The sequence below is a fragment of the Telmatherina bonti genome (assembly GCF_933228915.1).
Source record: "Telmatherina bonti genome assembly, chromosome: 12".
In the NCBI taxonomy this organism is placed as follows: domain Eukaryota; kingdom Metazoa; phylum Chordata; class Actinopteri; order Atheriniformes; family Telmatherinidae; genus Telmatherina; species Telmatherina bonti.
This window is the reverse complement of record NC_136610.1, coordinates 16,730,262-16,750,936: the sequence shown is the minus strand read 5'-3', so window position 1 is coordinate 16,750,936 and position 20,675 is coordinate 16,730,262. Positions and strand designations below refer to the sequence as shown.

At 36.8% G+C, this 20,675-nt stretch overlaps 3 protein-coding genes across 6 annotated transcripts in view; all 3 read right to left on the bottom strand.

Moving 5' to 3' along the window:
- Positions 1-267: 267 nt before the first annotated feature.
- LOC306763616 (eukaryotic translation initiation factor 4E-1A-like) lies at positions 268-9,275 on the bottom strand. Its single transcript, XM_079250473.1, has 7 exons — positions 9,252-9,275; positions 8,125-8,228; positions 7,097-7,192; positions 5,114-5,177; positions 4,125-4,238; positions 3,700-3,839; positions 268-1,294 (listed from the first exon to the last, which is right to left on the bottom strand). The coding sequence occupies exons 1-7, from the start codon at positions 9,267-9,269 to the stop codon at positions 1,180-1,182; spliced, it is 651 nt and encodes a 216-aa protein (XP_079106599.1). The 5' UTR covers positions 9,270-9,275; the 3' UTR covers positions 268-1,179.
- A 394-nt stretch (positions 9,276-9,669) lies between these two features.
- adh5 (alcohol dehydrogenase 5) lies at positions 9,670-13,935 on the bottom strand. Of its 3 annotated transcripts, XM_079250365.1 has the most exons (10): positions 13,881-13,904; positions 13,698-13,730; positions 13,217-13,318; positions 12,791-12,932; positions 12,598-12,685; positions 12,255-12,474; positions 10,920-11,180; positions 10,638-10,773; positions 10,290-10,428; positions 9,676-10,154 (listed from the first exon to the last, which is right to left on the bottom strand). In XM_079250365.1, the coding sequence occupies exons 1-10, from the start codon at positions 13,896-13,898 to the stop codon at positions 10,130-10,132; spliced, it is 1,164 nt and encodes a 387-aa protein (XP_079106491.1). In that variant the 5' UTR covers positions 13,899-13,904; the 3' UTR covers positions 9,676-10,129. The 3 variants fall into 3 exon arrangements, with proteins under 3 accessions (XP_079106493.1, XP_079106491.1, XP_079106492.1); XM_079250367.1 differs by lacking the exon at positions 10,290-10,428 and having other exon boundaries at positions 9,670-10,154; XM_079250366.1 differs by lacking the exon at positions 13,698-13,730 and having other exon boundaries at positions 9,678-10,154; positions 13,881-13,935.
- Positions 13,936-14,464: 529 nt separating this feature from the next.
- The window catches only part of gar1 (GAR1 homolog, ribonucleoprotein), a 7,023-nt gene continuing 812 nt past the window's right edge, over positions 14,465-20,675 (bottom strand). The window contains exons 3-7 of one of the 2 annotated variants that reach the window (XM_079250271.1): positions 15,736-15,890; positions 15,556-15,615; positions 15,356-15,470; positions 15,060-15,215; positions 14,465-14,967 (exon numbers count right to left, since the gene is read on the bottom strand). In XM_079250271.1, coding sequence (XP_079106397.1) covers positions 14,957-14,967; positions 15,060-15,215; positions 15,356-15,470; positions 15,556-15,615; positions 15,736-15,890 — 497 coding nt within the window. In that variant the 3' untranslated portion in view covers positions 14,465-14,956. The remainder of the gene's footprint in view (positions 14,968-15,059; positions 15,216-15,355; positions 15,471-15,555; positions 15,616-15,735; positions 15,891-20,675) is intronic. The other variant, XM_079250272.1, reaches the window with a different exon arrangement.

The following is a 20,675-nucleotide window of genomic DNA, read 5'->3' as shown; positions in this document are numbered from 1 at the left end:
AACCCCAAACACCTGCATCTTTGAGTGAACACATATTGTTCAGTTTATTTACATTTTTCCTTTATACATCTCAAAGTTGTGGGGCAGAATTTTTATATTAGAAGGCACACTTCAGCATTACAAAGATCTTTATTAATACTCAAAGAAACATCTGAAAGGGAAATTATATTGCTCACTTAGGTTATGACAAAAAGAATTACATAACCCGAAACACCACAGTACAATTTCTGCAAACCAAGTTAAATGGAATTAAATTAAATGAAGTGAACTTGGGGGAAAAACACAAAGATGTATTGTGGTTAAAAAAAAATATATATATATATATATTTTTTTTTTTTTTTCTTTCTGCAACTCAAAGCTCCCATTTACATACAGCATTACAGAAAACTACTCATTAAATTATTAACTGCACTTACTTCCAGAAAAAAATCTGGTTATTACAACAAAAAGGAAAAAAAAACAACCTTGTCTTGGTTTATTTTTTTTAAAAATATCTGAATGTAAATAGGATGCCTCTCAATTTAAGACCATTAAGGTCCAGTTATTTCCCAATTTCCCAGGATGATCAACATCTCAATGCGAACACATTGATTCTGTGGCTTGACGGTCAACTGGATAGCTTAAACTGGCAGTAGCACATCTTAAACATCAGCTTAATAATTTTTAAAAAAAAAAAAAAAAAAAAAAAAAAGATTACTGCATTAATTGGGAGTTTAAATGGACCATCAAACTTTCACATCAATGCAGCTGACTTCCTCTCACTTTCAAATAATGCGGATCAACGGTTCAAGATTAAACAAATTCTTCAGTAAATATTTGCAAATTCACAAAAAAAACAACTTGATAATCCCAGAGATTTTCCTTAAATAAATACTTAGTTATATTTATATGTATGCCCCAAAATATGAGTTATAATAAAGGAAATTGGCATCTTCAGCCTATAATCACTAAATAAAGTTTTCAAAGTGCTAGTTTTCTTTTCTTTTTCTTTTTTTTCTTTTTTTTTAAATTGCACAAACTCCCCACAAAAAAAAACTTTGGTAAAGTGTCAAACAAACAGAATCAATACAAACTCCATTTCAAATTATGTCTTTTAGCGGACCAACTTGTCTGTTACATTCATGGAAATATTACAGATAATCTGGAATGACAATATTTGGCAGAAAAATCCACAGGTCCTCAGGCGACAAACTTGTTTCTGGTGGTGGAGCCGCTCTTTGTGGCAGTGTCTGCGTGTGACTGGTACCCAATGATCACTTTTGGAGGAACGCCTAGTCTCTCTTTATACACCCTCCTAAAAGAACAAAAATGCACTAAATATAAGCTGATAACACACTGAAAAACATCTAAATCTTTATTCTAGATGGCCATAACACATTAAAATCATTCAGCCTCTAGTCTTAAACATCATTCCTTGTAATGTCCTCTGCAGCACTACATCCTGCTGAGACTACAAGTTAGATACAACTTTCTGCATAGATGGTAAAATTAAGTCTTTTTAAAAGCAAAGAGAAATATAATCATGATTTTATGCAAAGCAAAAGCATCAACTATTCAGACCTGAATAAAACAGCGACCAAGTGAGGTATACACAAGTCCTTAGAGGGTCATTTTGTCACTTCAAACTGCCATAACTTGTATTTAGTAGGACAACTGGACTTTTTTTTGTGAAACAGTGCTAGACAGTGACAGCTGAAAGTATAACTTTATTTGCTCCACTTTAACACCGTCAGGGCCATCTCTAACAATTGCTTCTGTCTTACAGATTTCTAATTAGGAAACGAAAGTCAAATTTCCATTTTCATCCTGATAATTCTGGTGATACCTTGACTTTCTTGCGACTATAGCTTCCATTTTACAAGCTGTACCCATCATTTCTAGCCAGTATGAAAATTAGACAGTTTGGTTGTTGCATCCCATCCTTCACTGCATTTTTGTAAAATGATAAATTTATTTGAAAACTGCATGGAAAGAAAAAAAAATCCCACATAGGAGCATGTAGCTTTGAAAATCATAGTATTTGGCTTTTGACTGCAATAGCAAAGTTTTTAGAACACATTCAGTCCTGCAGCAAGTGACCCCAGTGCTTGCAGGTATTTATCAGCTCCAGCTCCATACAGCAGTAATGGGAACATGACACCTGGGAACACACCAATTTTCAATGAGGTTGTTGCAGTTAGGGCTACAAGAAGGAGCACGGTTTACTTTTAGAGAAGCATGTTTACTGATCATACCCTCTCACACAGGGGCTCGGAAACTGGCAGCATTACCTCAAAATACAAAAGACTGATCATTAACCATCTGTAAGACTGCTGACTGCTCCCTCTCAGCCATGCTATGTGGGGCTAATGCTCACAGTCCAATCCAAAGATAATTAACTCGCTAATTGGCTCATAAAATAACACTTATGAGAAACAGGGATCCAACACTGTTCAAAGAATGGAGTTAAATGCCACCTTCAGGTCACCATAATAGCATGTTTGTCTTCTGGGAAGTCGTGCTGGTTCCTTGTCACTGAAGGCCAGAGGATAAACCTTACTGGCAATGGGAGAAGAGTGACTAGACATATTGAATTGAAAATGTTAACATGCTACTTTGGTTGTAAGAGTGACAAGACATTTGTTGAACCCAGATTTTAATATCTTTTCAAATCAGAACAAGACCTTCTATCCTTCCTGTTTCATTCTGAATCCAAATGGTGACTGTGCTCCCTAACTTTCTTACAGCCTCTCACACCATCAGATCTGCTAAATCATTGGTTTATTTCAGACAGCCATTTCAAAAAGTTAGCTTATTTCAGCTAACCTTTTCATAAATACTCCCATTTCTGTCCTTTGTCATGCAGTCAGGTCTGACAGAAATATTATGTTTGACCGTGGGTACATTTATAAATTTACTGTACAGACTGAGGATTTACTTGGACTATATTAACACAGTTATCAGCTTGAGAAAAACAATATTTTACATCACCCAAGGAAACACACTTCAATGTCACCACCATAAAAAAGACGAGACACTGCAGCACCACTAAAAATTCTTTAAATTCTTATGGATTTACAGTTTTCTCAAAACAACCTGTCCTTTTTGCAATAAAATGCATCACTGACAAGTGAACATTATGTTATTGTAGCAAAACTGCAATGGAGGTGGGGAGTAGGTGTAAAAGCAGAAGTTGCAGTTTAGATGGATGATGCATTTTACTAAATTCATTTGGTTAAGATGTTGTGGGAGGAAAGTTAGACACTACAACTAGTTATTCTAACAGAGTAAGACTCCTCTGACCAGATTTTTATGCGATACAGTAAATACAGTTAATGTCAATGTGACACAGTGCAGATTCCTGCTATGCTGAAAGCAATATGTAAATATTACAAGGTCTGATCTAGTGTGATTGCTGTAGCAAAAATGTTACAGAAAAAGCACCAGGGTGCTCAAATGCAACAAATGTGTTAAGCTGCTTTCAGATTAATGGGGACATGTCATGTCTGGAATTCCTGGATTTAAGACTCATTTTTTCTTTTAAGTATAAAACATACTGGGTCTCTGTCCGGTGGTTAATCTAAATGGGCATTTATTCATGTTCTAGTGAGAGCATGTGAAGATAAATGTCACATGAATAAAAAAGTATACAACAAACTAGGAATTGGTGTACAGCTTTTCTAAGAACTTTGTTTCTAATAGTTAATTTATGCAACTCACCCTATGTGTGTAATGGCCTCTTTGTTTTCAAAGTCTGTGGTCCATATGGCTATTTTATCTCCCTTGGCTCTGACGTTAATGACGGCTCCACAAACCTCATCGCTGTAGTCATCAAAGGCTTCACCCACAAGACACAAGAGCTTCAGGGCAGAGGAAGGGGGGGGGGGGGGGGGGACAATAAGATATTTGTTAAATAATTTTTTTTTCTTTTTTTTTTTAAAATACATTTATCTGATGTCTTTAACTCAAAGTAGCAGTGATGTGTCACAGTGGGAAAAGTTTAACAAGGAGGTGGATTTTGCTCCATAACATAAAATAAAAATCAAGCAATTTTATTCCAATATTTTCTTTTTCACTGTGATGTAACATTATCAAAAGAATGCTTCTTAAAAATATAATGATACTCAAATAACCACAGAAGATACCGTTTCCAACCAGAACCGGTCCAGATCGGATTTCCGCTGCTGCTTGGATAAAGTTATTAGCCAACGGCCACCTTTTCGATTCCTTTCGTCCTCCCACATGGGTTCAATTCCATCCTGCGTTCAGAAACAAGCCAACAAATCACTGAATACAAATTTTAAAGGCATTTTGTTCTTCAGTCATTAGAAACCTCAGGTGAACAACCGACTGAGTTTTTCATTAAGACAAGTTGATTTTTTTTCTTCCCAAACATCTGAACACCCATGATGTGTTCATTCACACCTGACATGTTTAGGAGATGTGAACAAGCCTTGGTGGGATTTCATTTTGAAGAGTCTTTGTGAGAACAGGCGCTCTGTTTTTGCTGACCTCTGATAATGCAGCCGAAAACTCTGGACAAGATATTAAAAAAAGAAAAGCTTGACCACAGCGGTCCTTTAACAAAGATTACACCATTTGTCAAGCATGACAAAGTAAAATGCGGCAAAACCTAAAAACGGCTAAAACTTATGTAGCAGCCATTTCTCTCAACCATGCTATTACAAATTCCTACACTTCCTTCAATTATTGTTGACATCATTTAAAAGATGGGCCCAATTCCATTCTTGACTGAGTCTCATAACCAACTATTTTATAAGCTCTGTGTAACCACAAGGGGAGTGAAAGTGAAATGCAGCCAAGTGTGGCCTGACTTGCAGGTAAAACCTGGAATAAACTGAATTTCCCCCTACCCAACATATCAGGCAGAGTCAGCAAATCTTTAATACAGAACCCATTAAGCCATGTCAATTCAACTTAATACTTCTGTTGTCTTTATGATAAAATTGCACAAAAAAAACAAAACAAAAAACGCACATTTTTGGTTTTCAACCAGTTAATCTAAACTATGACAACTCTGAATTAAAAGTAAGATCTATACAAAGAAAAAAAAAGTGGAAGCAAGAGGCATATAGTTTATTGTACATGGTGACATGTTGATTTAAACTCTTACCTTAAAAAGTGAGTAGTCACAACCAGACATCAAGTTGCTTGACAACTGAATGTGATTGTATAATCTGCAAAAGGAAGTGGAAAATGAACTTCAGCAATGCATCAATGACTGGAAGCCTACTCTGTGTGTCAACACTCAAAAAGAAACAAAAAAAAAGTTCAAATGCTTTCTTCTTTATAAAAAAAAAAAAACAAAAAAAAAAAAACCCTACAGAAAACAAAAATAAATTCCAATAAACATTCTCCACTATGGCCTGTAGTGCCATTTAAATATTAATATTTGTTGGTAAAATATTGTCATCTTCTTCAATGTAATGAGAATAGAAGAAGGCAAACAAAGTGACAGTCACTTGATAAACTTCTGAAAGCATAAATTCCCTCCCCTTTCTTTATGGAAAAAACTGCAGTTATCACTTTAGAGAAAAATTATGCAACACTTGTTCCACTGGAAATAAATGCTAATGGAATTTTCATTGGCAGTGCTATATCATTAGCTGCTTGTTCGAACAAGCCAGAAATTGTAAATTACACGGAAAACACTGAAAACTACCTTGCTCAGTGGTACTTATCTCTTTCAGAGTACACAGACCAAGAACTGTAACAGATGGCACCAGCAGGTGCAGACACGACTATAGTGGATGCAAACCCTATTGCTAGCCCAGGGCTGCTAGAGGTGACTGCTGCCCCTGCACACATATTCAGAGCAGTTGGATATTGGGGTTCTGGCTAAACGTGCCAGTTCAGGCCATTTGTAACAGAGCATCTGTGCTGACAGGAACTGAACAGCATAAAGCAACACATTGCCATCTAGTGCCTCCAATGTTTGTGCAAGTATCCACAAAGTAACTCGGTTCTTATAAAAAAAAAGAAAAAAAAAAAGAAAAAAAAAAGAAAAAAAAAGTGGGACATCTGGATGCTTCTCTTCACTGACCAAAGTAAAAAAAAAAAAAAAAAAAAGGTTTATAAAAAGTTCATTAACAAGTGAATTAAAGATTAGCAGTAATGAACTACTTTAAAGTAGACTTTCCTCGGGATAAAGTGCAGTCAAATAGACAGTATAAAAACTGTTTCCCCATCTCTTGCTAACCGATATAAAGTTTAAGTTCACTTAATTAGTGTAAATACAGACAAGAGAATGTGTTGATTAGCAAACGTCCATCAGCTGTAGGCTCTAAGTGGCAATAAGGTTACCATGGTGATGTAAAAGCACACTCACTCCATCTCACCCAGACTGACAACTCGGTCTCAAACTTCTGCCATTTAAAGGAAAACCTTTAAGTCCAGTTGACAGTTGTGCCCACTAAGTCCTGCACAACTTTCCTTCAGACATTAGTGTGACACCTCTATTGGACTAAATATGGATCCACAGAAAAGTTAAAGAATCTTTCTTTCATTTTTATACTTTTCTAAAGGGGACTTGGTGGTATTCTTGTACCGGTAATCAATAAAAAGGGTCAAAGTATTTTTTTCCCCCACATTTCTCAGTTTTTAAGAAGCAATTCTGATAACTCAGATTAACAATGACACACAAACACTAGACACACAAAAATCCAACCTTCAAAAGTAAAAAAAAAAAAAAAAGAAAAAACAAAAACAAAATAAACACAGAATGTAGTGTGTATTTATATTATATTTATATCAAGAAGAAAAATGCACAGAGTCAAAAGCTAGCTAGCAAGCTCGTTTTTGAGCATTAAGAGATGGAAGCTGAATGTGAGATGTTCATTTTAAGCAGTACTATGTCTCAGAAATGATGACAATGAGGAGAAAACTGACAGTTCAACTGTACGTGTTTACATAAAGTTCTTGGTACACCAGAGCAGAAAGCCTCCTCCACCTGCTCCTATTAAATTAGAGTTTTGGAGGAGATTTAAAAACATTGAGATATAGACTACACACAATAAACTGGGGATCACTCATTTCACTCATTTAGAAATGTAATAAATATTCACCATCTGAAGAAAAATGACAGTCATTTACTCACGCCCAGAAGTCTTCCACAGTGTCAAATTTAGAGATGAGACGGAGGTTGGCTTGCCATGTTTTACTTTTGTCATTCTTGAAAAACCAAAGAGCCCACCTAAAAGAGAAAAAAGGGAGTTACTTTTTTATTTTTTGAAAACAAAACATAGCTGCATACTGTCTACAGATGCCATGCTGCTCTTGTATTTCATAGTGGGATGAGATAAGCCACTAACATCTAAACTATCTTTCAGTGCTTAATTGTTTATACACCAATACACTGCCTAACCATCCAAAAAGCAGGGACACGCTAATACTTTGTAGAACATTTAGCTTTGCCTTCACGTGGATGAAACAAGCATCTGCAATGCCACACATTTGTTTTCATTAGGAGTAGCTTTCATCTTTAGCAAGATGTAATTATGCCTGCGCCATCTGTGGAAAACATCCATTATTTTCTCCCATATGTACGCTGAAGATGATGATGACCATGATGATACATCTCCCACTGATGTCTTTTTTATGCAGTACCAGTCAAAGGTTTGGACACACTTTCCCTTTGGATTTAATGGGAAAGTGTGTCCAAACTGTTGACTGGTAGTGTATGTAATCCACTGTGTGTATTCTGTTGTCTGTTCTTCTCCATTTTAGCTTGCTCTGTTTTCATTTATTTTCTTATTCCTTTCAGTTTGTTTTCATTATATTTTAAAAAGGTCTTTGATGCACCTTGATTAAAGGATTTTATGTTCAAAAAATAATAAATTAACACATGAGATGTTTTGTACATGAAATATGTTGTCCAAATAAACTTGCCTTGCCATGTATTTGACATTGCTGAACCCAGCCAGACGTGAGTGGTTGTTTTTAGCTAGGGAGTGTGAAATCTTTAGTCTTCTGCCCTTTAAATCCTATTAAGGTGCTTACATTTTCCAGCTGCTGCGATATCCAACCTGTAACACTTTCCAATTGGTTTTGTACACAACTATAACTATGTTGTGAAAAAGGAAATAAAAAGGAAAAAAAGAAAGAAGGAAACAAACAGAACCTTACTTGTTTTGTAATGGATGTTTGATGTAAGCATCTGGACTCACAACCTTTTGAATGGCTGTTTCACATTTCTCCTTTTCAGGATTTGCAGGGACGGAAGTTGACACCTATTTAAAAAATGATTACAAAAGCCACATTACATTAAAATATATATATATCTATAAATGTTTCTTGTGTGGTAAATGTGATTAAAGCTACGATGGCTCAGTTTTGGTGTTTGAACTTATCTACTTTGCCTTTTAACCTTCTGCTTTACAGACACACCCATGATTGCATAATTTACTAAATCTCATTTTATATTCACATTTAAGTGTGAATTGTGCTTTCACACATCCAAATACCTACTAAAGTAAGCAGTTTTTTTGCAGGTCGACTTATTCCACCTTCACAATTTATTTATATTTTACATTTAGGACCAAATCAATACCCATCTGTTGGTAGTAAATTAAATTTGATTTGTTTTGACTTGTGTTCATGATAATCTTAAATCACACGTCAAGCTGTTTTGAGCCTCCAGGTGTATTATGGCCTCTAGATGCTAAATACTGTTTGATAACCACTCTCTCGGAACCCAGAATATAACCCATCTTGCAGAGACTTGCATGCACAACAAGATCAATTCAAGATGGACTTGCACCTTTAGAGTGCGTCTAAACTAATCCGTTTACAAACTGAATGATAACAAGCTTCAACCAACATTTCTGGGAACAAACTTGCAGTTGACAGATGTTAACGTTAACCTGAGCGCGTGCCTCCCCCCATTCATTCAAACGTCAACAGAATGTCAACAGTTTCACTCTAAAGTACCACGTGAGGTTTCTAACAGGTCACGTCAAGTACTTCCCAACGTAAACGCTCCTCTAGCAACAGTTACTGTTAAAACAAGTCTCATTAAACAGAAATTAATAAACAACGACCCACTTATCAATCATGCTAAGATGATATTTGGCTAACGCGCTACCCGTCACACACAATCACAGAAGTTAACAGGATTTCTGAGCTCTGTTGTTACTAAAGGAAAGGTGTCGTTATCTTTTATCCTTTCCGCGTCAAACACTAAAGTGTGTTCTTCAGAAGAGTTTGAGACCAGACTGTTTTAATTAGCCATTAGTATTTTATAGTGGACTCACCACTACAGCGGTCGCCATCTTCTGGAAATCACATTCAGGTTTTTTGCGTCTGTTAAAATAGCTGATTGGGCCGTCAGTCTGCACATCGATGCGCATGCGCAAGCAGAAGGGGAACAGATTGGTCAAACTGTAGAAGATTTTTCATGTCTTTCTCACTTTATATTGCGTGTCACGGTTAGATTATAAATACACAAATATAGTCCAACTATTTCAAAATTAAGTATAAACAAAAAATTAGATCCTATTGACTTGTCAGACAAGCCCAAAATCCTTTTTAGGGCACTTTATTATTGCAGTCTAACAGCAAAGTTGAGGTCACCGTGTTTCTAGGTGTCATGGTGAACCAAATACACAAGGTCAGGTGTAAACAACACAGTGATAAAGCAAACACTCCTTGTACAAAACAGGCACGTTAAAATACCATTAGAAGTACTATGATGATTAAAGAAGCATCATGTGTATCATTTTGATTGTAGGTTTGTGCAAAAATTATTTTCCATTTTAAAATGTTGAATCTCATTTAAATCCGTTGTTAGACAATGTAGGCACCAAAGGTGGCTGTGCTACTGTTAGGTCTTCTGATTTATTTTCTTAGTCCGAACCTGTAACATCAACTGAATGCAGGGCTGTTCTAAGTGAAAAAATTTGCCAAATGCTTGATGAGAGAAGAACAAACAACAAAAACAACAAAAAAAAACATGACAGCAAAACTTGCTTTTAATAAAGGGGTTTAGAAATTTTCAAACAGATTTTCTGCTGTTAAACATTTTTTCTAAACAGTGAATCTATAATATCAAAGTTAAGTGCACAAAAATAAGTGTTGAAAATATGATGGAGCTGTGTAAAGGCCACATGGGACGGATGTCATTTCAGACACGTCAGAGAGTCAGCACTGTGCGGATACTGTCATGAGAAAAAGGAGACAAATTAGCCTGACAAAATAAATAAGCACAGCTAAACAGTAAAACATAAAGAGGGTTAAACTGAAGAATTAACAAATGCAAAGGTCAAACACACAGAACTGACAGTATTTCCCACCTCTTCCCAGCATGCATTAGGTCAAATCCTTCATTGATCTTCTCAAAAGGCAGAGTGTGGGTAACAAACTCATCCACCTTCAGTTTCTTACTCATGTAATCCTCTACCAGTTTAGGAACACTCTCAACACTCTTCCAGCCTAAAGAATATTTAAAAAAAAAAAAAAAAAAAAAAAAAAAAAAAAAAAACAGTTTGACAATGGCCATTTTATTTAGAGGGAATCATAACTTCACATAGCTGTTTCACGAAAAGGCCTTATGAAAGACCTTGAATAAGATATGAACAGCATATTCGGACTATTGCTGTAAACTACAAATGATGCAAATTAGGCAGACCACAGTCCCTCACCTCCAAAGGCTGTGCCTCTCCACACCCGGCCTGTCACTAGCTGGAATGGTCTGGTGGAGATCTCTTGTCCAGCTCCAGCCACACCAATGATGACACTTTCACCCCAACCTTTGTGGCAAGCCTCAAGAGCTGCTCTCTGCAATAATAAGGTTTTATTGTTTGTTATTTTTTTACTTTTATTTTTTGTTACTAGTTTCATCCACTAATAGTTTTTAAAAACATTTTCTGGATCTGTATATTTCTAATGCATGATTGATATAAAATATGAACACAAGGCCTCACCATTATTTGTACATTTCCGATGCATTCAAATGAATAATCCACACCCCCATCAGTCATCTCCACCAGAACTTCCTGGATGGGCTTGTTATGGTCTTTTGGGTTAACGAACTCAGTGGCACCAAACTCCTTGGCTTTCTCAAACTTATCAGGGTTGATGTCCACACCAATGATCCTGGTTGCTCCAGCAACTTTGCAACCCATGATAACAGCCAAGCCAACAGCTCCAAGTCCAAATACAGCACAAGTGGAACCAGACTCAACCTGAAAGAAATATCAAACATTGCAAAAAAAACCAAACAAAAAAAAAACTGATGTGCAGAATTATTCTACCATTATTCTCCTAATAGAATATCTATGCAGGAGTTCAATGGCTGTTTTGGCAAATAATTATTAGAAGAGAGAATAACTTGTCATTGAGTTATTTTCCTTGAAAGGCTTGTTGTTTACTAATGCTGTACTGTAATAAAAATGAGTCTTAATCCTTTTCTACATAGTGATTAGCAAAGTGGAGGAAAAAAAAGAAAAAACAGCAGTCACTACTTGCAATCAATGGCTAAATGTGTACTTTGTATACAGGACAATCTTTTCTTAACAAAAAATATTGCATTAAATTGACCCTTCCATTTATTAAAGCTGGAGTAGTTAATGTTGCTCAGACATTTTTTTATTTTACTGAATGGTGAAATGGCTTCTCGCCCTGATAGTAGTCTGCACATTTTTAAATCATGAACAATAAGAAATATATTTAGACCCTTCAGTTTACAGTAAATCTGTAAAACCTCTGAACAAATGAAAACGTTCAGGCCAAACTGAAGTTGTTCATTTCTTATATTTTGTAAGCTTCGTCACAGCAGAGAAAATGCCAGAAGGAATTCCCGACACAGCTGTTTATTGTCCACCTCCCGCTAAACAGTAGAGAAAGAGAAAATCGTTGGTGGAAAAAGCTGCAAACTTTGGCCTTGGCGGAGCGTAAACCTCAAAGGCCTTTAAAACATTACTGGATCCAAACAGAGATCTGGATCACCACAAAAATTAAACCTGTTTTTCCTTTTCACATTTCCAATGCAAAAATTTAATTAAAACCCATCCGTAACTTTTTAAGTTTTGAACACAAACAGACAAACTCTGGTAAAAACATAACCTTCTTGGCAGAGGTAAGAAAAAAGCCTTGGTTTGAGGAGCAAAACCAGAGGGCGAGGAGCCAAGACAAGGTGCTACTTTCACATCTTGCTAGCTCCCCAACATTACCTACCCCAGCTTTATTTGATTTATTTAGCCATTTGCTTCCTTTAAGAAGGTTGTGCTATCTCAAGGCTAACAGCCTTTTAAATTTACCTTTGCAGTGTTTAGAGCAGCACCATAGCCTGTAGAAATACCACAACCGAGGAGGCACACTTTATCCAGTGGTGCACGCTCATTAACTTTAGCCAGCGAAATGTCAGCCACTACAGTGTACTCAGAGAAAGTACTGGTCCCCATGAAGTGAAACACTTGCTTTCCCTTGCAGGTGAAGCGTGAAGTTTTGTCAGGAAGCAGTCCCTGACCCTGGGTTATTCTGGAGGATGGAAGCACAAGAAAGAGATTAATTACCATTTATTTATTTTAATCATGAATATGTGAGTAGGGTCTTTATGGTTGCATGTGGACTGGTTGGCCTTTTAAATGTCAATCATATTACCGGATTTTCTGGCAGAGGTTGGTCTTAGGATTTTTGCAGAATTTGCATTCTCCACACTGAGGCACATACAATGGGATGACAGTATCACCTGAATGGACAAATAAACCACATCAATGAAAAACCACAAATGGAGCACGTGTTCATAAATATATTAAGAACAAATGGTTTTAAGCTTTGGTGGACTGATGCTTGCCTGGCTTGAATTTGGTGACACCTTCACCAACACTTTCAACTGTTCCAGCACCCTCATGTCCCAAGATGACTGGGAAAAGTCCTTCAGGGTCACTGCCACTCAGAGTGTAGGCATCGGTATGGCACACTCCGGTCGCAAAGAGCTGAAAGAAAAAGTTTCATTCAAAATATAATCAAGTTGCTGCTACAATACACATTCACAAACAAGAGTCCAGTCATTATTTGCACATGATTCAAAGGCAAAACTAATTATCATGGTGCAAAGGACTGAGATTCCTGGAGAAAACCTCAGAAATTTCTAAGATTTACTCTCAATCATTGAAAAAGCACATTAAGACAGGATAAGGTCTCCTAAGAACCACCTTATTCTTCTGAGAGGTGTTTTTAGTGCATACAAATATTGGCAAAGAGAGGTTCAGTGGCTGACCTTAATACGAACTTCGTGAGCCTTTGGTGGAGCAACCTCTACCTCTTCAATGGAGAGAGGTTTTCCAGGTTCCCAGGCAACAGCTGCCTTACATTTGATCACCTGTAATCACACAAAGTAGGTTGGAATTCACGTCGAGCAATGCTTATACAACAAAGTACAGCTCTACAGGCCTTGTTAGAGGTCAGGTAGGTGGGTGCACAGAGCTGTTAGCCTTTGAGCCCTCTACAAGCGTGCACTTATGCAAGAGTTCCCGTGCATTCTCTCCAGTGACCGATAATGGAACAAATTGTTGAGCTGCGAAGCCTCAAGATTCCCACGCTACATGCGGAACGTGAACATCGCCAAACAACGCAGATTTAGCCTTATTCTTCTTAATCTGTTTAAGTATTTCATCCCTTAAATATGAAGTCGGTGCCTGTAAATCGTTAGATTTAGGCACAAGTGCTGCAGAAATGTGCAAATACCAGCTGCAACTGACCTGGGCGTTTGGGGGCTGCGATTCTTTGTTGCACTTCATTCAATGCAAATTAAATCTCCACGTCAGCAAACAACATGTGGTGATTTTGCATTGCACAAAAATTAAAGTTACTTCAACAATGCTTAAAAAAAAAAAGTAAGGAAAGAACTTACAGTTTGTCTTTGATAGTTTGTAGCAACTTACTTTGCCTGCTGTCTCCATGTTCGTTTCTTGAGCACGGGGGGAGGGGCGGTCTTGCAAGCGGCCGTAAAGGAGTAAACCTCGGAGCCAATCAAAAACGAGAACGCTCATGCTGCGTATGACGTAGTCCCGTGTGAAACAGTGAAGGGAGCAATATGGCCACACGTTAAAACCAATGTATGTTTTTTTCTTTTTCTTTGAAGTGACAAAAACCTGAAGTTTATACCTGAAAGCATGTTGAATTTGAAAAAAAAAAAAAGCTATATATTCATAGACTGGGTCGTTAAAAGTATTAGTACACCCTGGACAGATCACCAGTCCCCTCATCTAAACATTTAAAAAAATCCAATCACCTGTTTCTTGCACTTAGCCACTGTTGAAACTAGTTGTAATGTCACAAAAACCATGGCTTATACAATGTAGAAGAATTTTTTGTAGTTGAACATGCAAACACCTCTTTACTTCAATCCTTACAACCATTGTTCTGCATGATGCATGTTTGCTATAATTTCTGTCCCAGATAAAATTACAAAAGCATACTATTGACTTGAAAGAAGCAAAATGACACCCACAGCTACAAAGCACCTTTTAATGGAAGCATTTAAAAAAAATGTAATAACAAAACAGCTGTTTTTCTAAATTAAGCATTAAAATATTTTCTAGCAACACCGAATAAAGCAATTTCACACAGTTGAAGTAATCACTGCATGGAAGATAGTGAATGTGTTTTTTTTACGTTTTTATCACAAGATCTGTCCAACACTAACAGTCAGGAAAGAATAACATGCCAGCTGATAAATGAATCCAACTATAATTCACAACAGGTAGAAAAGGTCCCCGCTGTTGTACACAAGAACACAATATGAACCTTTTAAATAAGTAATTACAGTCATTCATCCAAAACTGGTTAAAAAAAAAAAAAAAAAAGACAGGTAAATTCCCACAAGGTCGTCAATTAGAGGAAAAGCTTGTATTATTCCCTCCATCCAGAATCTGATGAGTGCAGTCTTTTAGTCTGAGAAGGATCATCTGGGAAACAATCACCAGATGATCACACCAATCACCAAGCCAGAGGTTGATCATCTACCTCCTAGAGAAAAACAACAACAAAATACATTCATTAGAAACTAAATGCATCTTCACTTAAAACACAACAACAAAACATACAATTTGATGGCCAACCTCTGAATCCACGCCCACCACCTCCTCCTCTTCCTCTGAAGCCGCCTCCTCCACCACGTCCACCTCCAAATCCTCCGCCGCGTCCACCTCCAAATCCTCCGCCACGGCCACCTCCAAATCCTCCGCCACGCCCACCTCTGCCGCCCCGGAAGCCGCCTGATTAAAAACGAAGCAAAAATCAACCCACTGACAGGCTGTGCACTGAATGAACAGCAGTTCTAGTACAAGTTCCAAACCTGGGGGGGGGGTCCACAAATGCATTTAAACAAACATAATTAAATGAAGAGTCCTCTTACCTCCACGACCACCACCTCTACCTCCACCTCTGCCCCCTCTGGGTGGCCCCTTTTCTCCAGGTGGTCTTGGCAAGAATCGTTGCAATGGTAGAAGCTTCATCGGGTCTATGTAAAACTGCATAGTACATACTGATCAGTATGGCAAAGTTTCCACATTCAGTGCTTGAAAATTATCTGCTTTGCACCCTGCCCCCCCATACCTTCTGTAACTTCTTAAATGAGGATGCCTTCATGTTTTCAGAGAGTTTAACTGAGAAATACTGCAAGAATAAGTTAAGGTACAAAAGAATTCTGGGTGACAACAATGACAATGAACACATCCACCCCTAACCCTCTCATGCTCATTTCAGCAACCAGAATAACTAGTACTGAAAGGATACAAAGTCCCGCAGCTGCCCGAATATTTCATCCACTTTCCCAATCTGCTCCTTGTTTTCCAAATACACTGGAGCATTGAAGTAGGGAACTTTGTTTTCTTCTGTTGTACACTTGCACACAATATCATCTTCACACGGATGCATAAATTCTCCCAGTGCTGCAGAGAAGAAAGACAGAGAAAATACATCAAGACTGAAATTCTGCATTCGCATACTATAATAAAATGGCAATAGTTTTATCTTTTTCAGGTTAATGTTTCCCAAAATCTATTACATGGGTAGAGAAAGTCTGTAACTGTGTAACTGTGAAGGATTTGAAAATAAAATAAAACCCAATTTGTGCTGTTGGGGACAACGAAAATGCTGAAAAATTAACATAACTCCGAACAAATTGGGAAAAAATAACAACTGCTGCGGAGGTCTTTCACTATGGCATGTGTAACACCCCTGCCTACAGTTGCAAATCTTGTGGATGGGGGTTACAGTTGGCGGAGACTAGAATTTACACGAGACAGGATTTGCTGTTAAAAAAAAAACAAAAAAAAAAAAACTACAAAGACCAGAAACCTCATGCACAAATAGTGTCACTTTCGTACTAAAAGATGACATACGACCAAAACTGGGAAAGCATGATGTTGGAATCTGTGCATACGCTTGTTCCTGCACATCTCTGACGAGGAATTATACACAGCTCCAGGACTGCTTGTTTCTTTCCCAATAATAAATATGCCAATGACAATCCAAGGCATGCTTTCACCTTTAGTCCAAATAACAATGAGAAACACAACAGAAATGTAAAAAAAACAAAACATGAAAAAGGGATTTAACAGAATATGAAACTTATGTAGTTGAACAGAGGTAGAGGGAACTAGCCAACACACACAGACACATACACACACATAGCATGTTAAAGAGAGGTGAACGGAACTTCCTAGCACAATCCGCATGTGTTCAAACGTCTGATGGTGTTTACTATCTGAATTTAGATTTACTTCAATACATAGTGTTGCACATACAGTGCTAACCTGTGTCATTTTCTTTAGTGCCTGTTTGGCTTGACTACCAAGAGTTGTTATTAGGGATGCACCGATATCGATACCAGTATCGGTATCGGCTCAATACCAAGCATGTGTACTCATACTTGGTATTAATAAAAGTGTACCGATACCACACTAGTCAAGCTAGCGTGTGTTTGATGACATGCTTCGGACATGTTTTAAAAGAAATAAATGCCTTGAATGTTAAAATGTGACATTTTTTGTTACACTAAATCATGGCTCCTCACTGTTAATTCAACAAGAGTCGCAATACACTAAGACAAGAGGAGAGCCACCATCCCCCCCCAAAAAGCGTTCCCACACTACGTATCCTGCTATGTTACAAAATCAGTAGCATTCAGCTTTTTAGCAAGTCGTTATCTTAACTCTTTCTCCGCCATCGATGAGATATTCGATCATTCACGTTACAACGCTTCCCGCCAATGATGAGATCTTCCGGCAATCCGTGTTTTCGCGCTTAAAATGTGGGTGGGGCTTCGGCTGATTTAGTAAATAAACACAAATAACTGGTATCATATAGCAACACAGTAAACAACTCTATCACACTTATGATTGATAATGCTGGCTCCACAGAAAACGTACTCCGCTACGTTTTCTGTTTTTTGAGGCCCTCAAAATGATTATGGACTCCGACAACTCGAACTTTGATTTGTCAGAGGAGACTGACAGTGACAGTGAAGATGAAGATGAGAGAGATCGGATGCCGTGACGAGGGAGAAATTGGACGCCGAAACGAGAAAGAAGTCGGGGGAAGTGAGAAACGACACAACGGGGGACACGGACATGGAAGATACGACGATCACAGCCAGACCAAAGTAACTTTTAGGGGACGTGACATGAAAAGACGAGCAAGGAAAAGACGAGCGTCAGGTGTGGGACAATACGAAGCGCACCTACTCGTCGTCGTGATCACAGTGGCAGTTCAGGTGATGACACGGAGTGGAGGGCCTCAAGGCAGAGATCTCAATCTGGGCTGCCAAATGCCAGAGGCTCAAGAAGTGATTTTCGCCTTGATTTGAATTTTGTGGCTGAAACAGTGATGCGGCTAATTTATATATTTTTACGGAATTAGGGAGTCATTTTGTGCTTCATGCACACACCTTTATCATGAAAAACATATGATATGATCAAAACAGCCCTCAAGAGGCAATCGATGTGGCTGCTGGAAAAGGAAAAAGAGCTGCTGCGCTCAGTGCGGCTTTTACTTAGTTGCGCTCTATGGCCAGACAGATATTTGTGCTAATAGATATATTCACATATTCACTCACTCTCACTCACACACACACACACACACACACACACACACACACATATATATATACACACACATATATATATATATATATATATATATATATATATATATATATATATATATATATAGATAGATACACACACAGACACATATATATATATATATATATATATATATAGATAGATACACACACACACACATATATATATATACACACATATATATAGATAGATACACACACACACATATATATATATACACATATATATAGATAGATACACACACACACACATATATATATACATATATATATAGATAGATACACACACACACATATATATATATACATATATATATAGATAGATACACACACACACATATATATATACATATATATATAGATAGATACACACACACATATATATATATATATATATATACATATATATATAGATAGATACACACACACACATATATATATATATACATATATATATATAGATAGATACACACACACACATATATATATATATACATATATATATAGATAGATACACACACACACATATATATATATATATATATAGATAGATACACACACACACAGATAGATAGATAGATAGATAGATAGATAGATAGATAGATAGATACACACACACACACACACACACACATATGTATAGATACATAGATTTTCTTCCTTCCTATTATTTATAGATGGAAATCACAGGACAAAGATGTGTTCATATTTTTTTTAATCAATTGCAGTGCTTGCTTGAAGAAAGAGAATAAGATGGAAGTATTTATTTATTCATTCATTCATTTATTTATTTGTAATATAAGAGAAATTGATGGAAATATTTAAAGTTTGTGATATAATCTGCGACGTAAGGAAATTTTCTTCTAGTGTTGGTGACCCCTAACATTCTAAATAAATGTTAGGATGTTTTCAAAGATATTATTATTATTATTATTATATTTGGTTAACTGTGATGATTTTTTAGTATTTGTAAATAAAAAATGTAAATAGCCAATCAGTTTTGTACTGACAATATGTTTATGAAAAAAAAGTTTTTTTCTGAGATTGTTTTTCAAATTTCTTTTTTTTTTTTTTTTTTTGTACAAAAATTACCAATATTCAACAGTTGATAACTCAAGAATGAATAAAGATAGAAAAATAGTTTCTTCATTATTTGAAAGGTCAGATTCTCTTCTTTCTTTTGATAAATGCAGTGTTAACATACTTCAAAAACAACATTTTCAGCCGGCCTTCAAAGATTGCTGGATATTATCAAAATGCCTGGCGCTGGCTAGCAACTAATTCACAGTTGTCTGGCGGGGAAAGAGTTAAATATTACACAGAGTAAAGGCATTCTTATGCAACAGTATTTGGTGAAAATACAATAATGCCTCCAGAATGTAGGTGTTTCTTTTTCAATATATATACAGAGCTAACGACGGAGCAGCTCTTTAGTGGAGTTTGGGGCAGCTGAAATTAGCCAAAACTGGCAACTCTGACAGGGTCAGTTCGGGCCGATACGGCAGCAAAGTTTTTGCAAGCAGCCTTCAGCTCTTGTTTGTGGAGAGAACTGCACTGTTGAGGATCATTATGACTTGTTTAAATAGCATTTTCAGAAAGCCAGTGGCTGCTTCACGAGTCGCAAGAGTTAGTGAGCTGCATGTGGCTAGCGGGTCGTGCACTGAGGAAAACTGCACTAAAAGCTAGATCTTTGTTTCAAAACCACACATTTAAAGTTGTATTTGGGTTAAATGTGCGAAATCAAAATAAAACTTGTTGAAATCGTTAGATCTGTAATGTTATACTTGTATTGGTAAGGTAACTTAAGAAAGGATGGTTCATGTATTACAACCTAATGAAATCTTACACAGTTACAACAGCAATAATAACCATAGTCACAATAATGTTCACATAAACAGATTTGGTCTCGGCAGATACTCAAATTTCAGATATTGGATCGGAACTCCCAAAAAGCAGATTGGTGCATTCATAGTTTTTATGTTAGGAGATGTGAAAAAAATATTTAGAAGTTGAGTAGAGTTAGGCTGTTTTTACTCTACTGACGTCATTCATAGCATGATCAACCACACCATGATCTTTAGCTGTGGAATGGACCACCAGCATATATGTAAACATTAAGAGAATTCAAGATGTTGCAGTTGCAACTATTAATGCAAATTCTTCCATTCATTGTGAATTCTGCACATCTGTGCAGTTTTGTCAAATACCAACACCCCTCATGTTATCTGATTTTCAATAACAGCAGAAGTTAACTTTTTTTCTGCATGCAGCATTGTGGTGGGTGACAAAAATTAGTGGCTGATAAAACATTTTTCTCTGGCAAAACACTTTTAGAATGTTTTAAGATAAAAGGGGAAAACAATGTAAATCACTGCAAGTCTGTATTATCTAGACCTGATGTAAATACTGAAAGAATGCTATTAATTTATTTTTTGTATTATCTAAACCGGAAGTTAAACAGTACTCTGATGAACAGGGAAATACTCCTAATGTGCTTATTAAAGCAAACAAAAAGACTAGAATATTACATTTTCCCTTTTGGCATAAATAAAGTGTGTTTCAGTTCATTTCCATTTCAGTCCAATAAAGA